This window comes from Emiliania huxleyi, assembly GCF_000372725.1.
Source record: "Emiliania huxleyi CCMP1516 unplaced genomic scaffold EMIHUscaffold_316, whole genome shotgun sequence".
Lineage (NCBI taxonomy): Eukaryota > Haptophyta > Isochrysidales > Noelaerhabdaceae > Emiliania > Emiliania huxleyi.
Genome location: NW_005199635.1, coordinates 49,792 through 53,506, shown reverse-complemented (window position 1 = coordinate 53,506; position 3,715 = coordinate 49,792). Strand labels below are relative to the sequence as shown.

Genomic DNA, 3,715 nt, shown 5'->3' with positions numbered 1-3,715 from the left:
GGGGAAAGGGGGGCGGCCCAGAGGCCCCAGGGGGAGAGAGTAGGCGCACAACGCGCGAAAGGCGGGGTGGGCGGGGTGGGCGGGGTTGGACGGGCGGCGGGCACCTGCTTGGTCTCTACGCACGACTTCTGCTTGCACCCCGCCTCATTGCAGTGGAAGGCGTGCACGAGCGCCTGCGCGGCATCGAGGGGCGACCGCGCGCGGGTGGTGAGGCCACGCCGCGAGGGGCGGGCGGGCGGTGGTGTCGCAAGGTGCAGGCTGCGCCGCGGGCTGCGCATGCCTGCACTGGCAGCGTCGACTTGCGGTTCTGGTTGACGCCGCCCATGCCGTGCTGCCCGCCGTGCTGCCCCAGGTTCGGCTTGTACTCTGGCGGATGCGCGACGGGCGGCAGCCCCATCTTTGGCTCCAGCATCGCCGAGCCGCTCACCGCAGACTCGGCGAGGCCCACCTGCGAGTGGGAGCGCTGCGGCGGCACCGGCCCAATCACCGGCTTCGGTATCGGCGGCGGCGGCTGCGGCAACGGCGGCGGCCCGGGCTGGTTCGGAAGCACGTGCCCCTGCACCGTCGTCGGCTGCGCCAGCGGCTGCACCGTCCCGGGCGGTAGCTGCCCCTGCTGCGGCATGCCCATCGGCGTCGGCCGCTGGGGCGGGGGGCCACTGCGCTTCATCAGCTCCCGCTTCTTCTGCAGCTCGTCAATCTGCGGCACCATCGCGAGCAGCGCCTGCCGCAGCGCGTCGCGCCCCGCCACGCTCCGCAGCTCGAGTTGCAGCTGTAGCACACACGGGGGCGCCGGCGCCCGGGTGAGGGGTGGCGCGAGGCGGGTGGGGTGGGGGGCGCCGTGCGCGCCTGCTGCTTGCCCAGCTCCTTGGAGAGGTACCGATTCAGCATCTGATCGAGCTGCCCATGCTTGTCCGGCTGCACAAACTGCTTGACGGTCTTCAACAAATCCGGCACCGAGAGGCTCAAGTTCTCCCTGCGGGGCGAGGGGCGCGCCGGTGCTGTGAAGGCGCCCCGGTGCGTGAGGCAGCGTGTGGGGTTGTTGTTTGTGGCGGGCTCTCCCCCCCCCGCGCGCGCGACGGACGCACATCTGTGCAAGCCCTTGCCCGGCTGGAGGCTGGGGCTCTCTCTCTCCGATGATGTTCCGCTTGTTTTTTTTTTGCCTCCCGGCACTTCACCTTCTTTTTGTCGCGCCACCGGCTCCCTCGCAGGCTGCGCTGCCCCTGCGAGGGGACCGTCCAAGCGCGAGCCGCCGCCCGTGTAGCGCGACAAAAAGAAGGTGAAGTGCCGGGTTTGCGATGAGGAGCGATCCGAACGTGGTATTCGGGTGATCAGATCACTACCGCCGAAGCGCGAGCGCTTGGAGAAGACCGATTTTCTGCCCATTTATTGAAACACCCAAGAAATTGCTCGCTCGGTGGGGGTCGCTCGCCCTTCTCATCACTGCCAAGAAGAGAGAACCGGCGCCCACTCCTCGACCTTCTTGGGCAGATGGGCAGCCACTGGTTCGACAGGTCCTCTCCGTGGCCGAGGGAGCGAGGGTGTTCAGAGGAAGGCTCTAAATCTCGCAAAGTTAGCGGTCAACTACCCATACGTCAATTTTGCTGCGTGGGCCAACAAACAAAAAACCGAAAATGCGAAGAAGCCCAGAAAGTTGAGAAAAAGAAAACGGTCCCCCTCGAGTGTGTCCGGTGAAGGACGCACGTTTTCGCCCCGCGCCCAGCGTCCGGTCAGACATGCATGTTGATAACTCGCGCTCCCTCCTACGCGCCTGAGACATGTCGCCCCCCGACTACAACGACGGGGACTGCTGGTACGCGTGCCCGCCGCTCGACGGTGGTTCGAGCGCCGCCAGCACCTACCACGTACGAGGCGCTCCAGGCGCGGTGATATCCGCGCAGGCCGTCGCGGACTGCTTCTACATCCACCCAACCACTGCGCTGCAAGGCCTGGGCAACGCCGAGTGGTCAGACGACGGCTCGATTCCTGGCTGGCTTGCCTCCGACATTGTGAGGCGGCAGGCATCTTGCTTCAACAACTGCGCGCGCATCTTTGCGCCGCGCTATCGACAAGCGCGCGTCTCCAACTACCACTGTTTCGAGGGCGAGGTGGATCCTCACTCCGGCTCTAAGCTGCCCGTCTACCACCAGCAGCCCGTCGGAAGCGCGGCCTTCGACATGGCTTACTCAGACGTGCGCGCTGCGTTCCTGCACTTCATCGACCACTTCAATAGCGGGAGGCCATTCATCGTCGCCGGACATAGCCAGGGCTCGCAGCTGCTTGTCCGCCTGCTCCGCGAGCTGGAGGGTGGGAGTCACCGCGACTGCCTCAGCCGCCTCGTCATCGCCTACCTTCCAGGCTGCCAGTGCGGCGCCGACAGTCTGCACGAACTGCCAATGGGCACTCACGCGGAGCAGGTGGGGTGTTGGGTTTCATGGGCGACGGTTGGTCACGGTACGACGACCACCATTGCGACGGGGCGGCGACGGCACGGCTACGTCGACGCGAGCGTCGTCACCGAGGGCCCACCGCTCAGCGTAAACCCCATCACGTGGATGGCGAGCGAGGCGTTGGCGGCGGCGGGCGAGCAGTGGAGCGCCCCCGAGGTGCACCGCGGGGCGTTGGTCGACGGGGTTCTGCATCCGCACACGCTGAGCACCATGTGCACGCCCGAGGGGCTGGTCGCTGCCCAAGTCGCCAGCGCGTCGCCGGCGCACGCAGGAGGCCCGCCGCGAGCCGCCGTCGGATCGCTCGTGCTGGCTGGCGACCTGCACGTGCACGACTACAGCCTGTTCTGGCTCGATGTGCGAGAGAATGCGCAGCTGCGCGTCCGGCAGTGGGAGGCAGCCCGAGCTAAGGTAAGGTAAGGAAATCAAGAAGCAAGAAGAGCACTTGGAGCACTTGGAGTGCAGTCGGCGCAGCCTCACATCCAGGGCCAGGGAGCTAAGAAGCGCACCCAGCGAGCCGGGTGATCGGCAGAAAAGAAAGAAAGAAAACAGACAAACCCAGACGAGGGATGGGGGAGGAGGACAGGGTCCCCACCTGCACGAGCAGGATTTTGGAAGGACGATCAGGGGGACAGGTGGGGCTCTCCTGCTCCTGACAAGGGACACGACAGGCTCGCAGCGCGGTGCGCGGTGGGCTCCCAACTCCACTGGCGGTCTCATCTCAGTCTAGTGACCTGCCTCCAGCTTCCCGCTGGCAGTCTCTCACTACCACAGGCACACTGACACAGGGGTGGCAGGGGCGGCGGCAGGAGTCACCGCATCGGGCTGCGAAGAGTACAGACGCGTTTCTTTTTCCTGTGACTGAAAGGTCCGATGCTACGGCACTCTCGCGTGCCGCTCCTTCGCGTGCCGCTGCTGAGAGCTGCTGCGCCACGGCAGCTCTGCGCGTGGAATCGAGAGAAGCCCCACATCAACATCGGTACCATCGGCCACGTCGACCACGGGAAGACGACTCTCACCGCCGCCATCACCAAGGCGCGACCACCTTTCGGCCTCGAGTCCGCCGATACCCGCCTGCTCCAGCTTTCCTCATCCCCGCGCGCCCGCCGCCGCCGCCAGGGTGGCGACGGACACACCGAGCTATGACCTTTGGCCCTCCCTACCCGCGCTGCCGCCTCCCGCCCGCCTTCAGGTGCTGTCCGAGGCGGAGGGCTGCTCCGCAAACTACAAGGGTTATGCAGACAGTTGAAGCTATGGGTGATCAGAGTGCG

The 3,715-nt window shown here is 66.3% G+C and overlaps 3 protein-coding genes across 3 annotated transcripts in view; 2 read left to right on the top strand and 1 right to left on the bottom strand.

Annotated features, from left to right (window-relative positions):
- EMIHUDRAFT_469732 (hypothetical protein) overlaps positions 1-1,383 on the bottom strand; it is a gene marked incomplete at its 5' end in the record, with an annotated part of 5,225 nt that extends 3,842 nt beyond the window's left edge. Inside the window, 3 exons of the mRNA XM_005774260.1 lie at positions 101-173; positions 281-769; positions 1,195-1,383. Of these exons, the coding sequence (XP_005774317.1) occupies positions 101-173; positions 281-769; positions 1,195-1,383 (751 nt within the window). The remainder of the gene's footprint in view (positions 1-100; positions 174-280; positions 770-1,194) is intronic.
- A 392-nt stretch (positions 1,384-1,775) lies between these two features.
- EMIHUDRAFT_240796 (hypothetical protein) lies at positions 1,776-2,864 on the top strand (the record flags this gene model as incomplete). Its single annotated transcript, XM_005774259.1, has 1 exon — positions 1,776-2,864. The coding sequence occupies one exon, from the start codon at positions 1,776-1,778 to the stop codon at positions 2,862-2,864; it is 1,089 nt and encodes a 362-aa protein (XP_005774316.1).
- Positions 2,865-3,317: 453 nt separating this feature from the next.
- Positions 3,318-3,715, top strand: part of EMIHUDRAFT_240795 (translation elongation factor Tu) — a gene marked incomplete at both ends in the record, with an annotated part of 3,650 nt that continues 3,252 nt past the window's right edge. Inside the window, 2 exons of the mRNA XM_005774258.1 lie at positions 3,318-3,502; positions 3,676-3,710. Of these exons, the coding sequence (XP_005774315.1) occupies positions 3,318-3,502; positions 3,676-3,710 (220 nt within the window). The remainder of the gene's footprint in view (positions 3,503-3,675; positions 3,711-3,715) is intronic.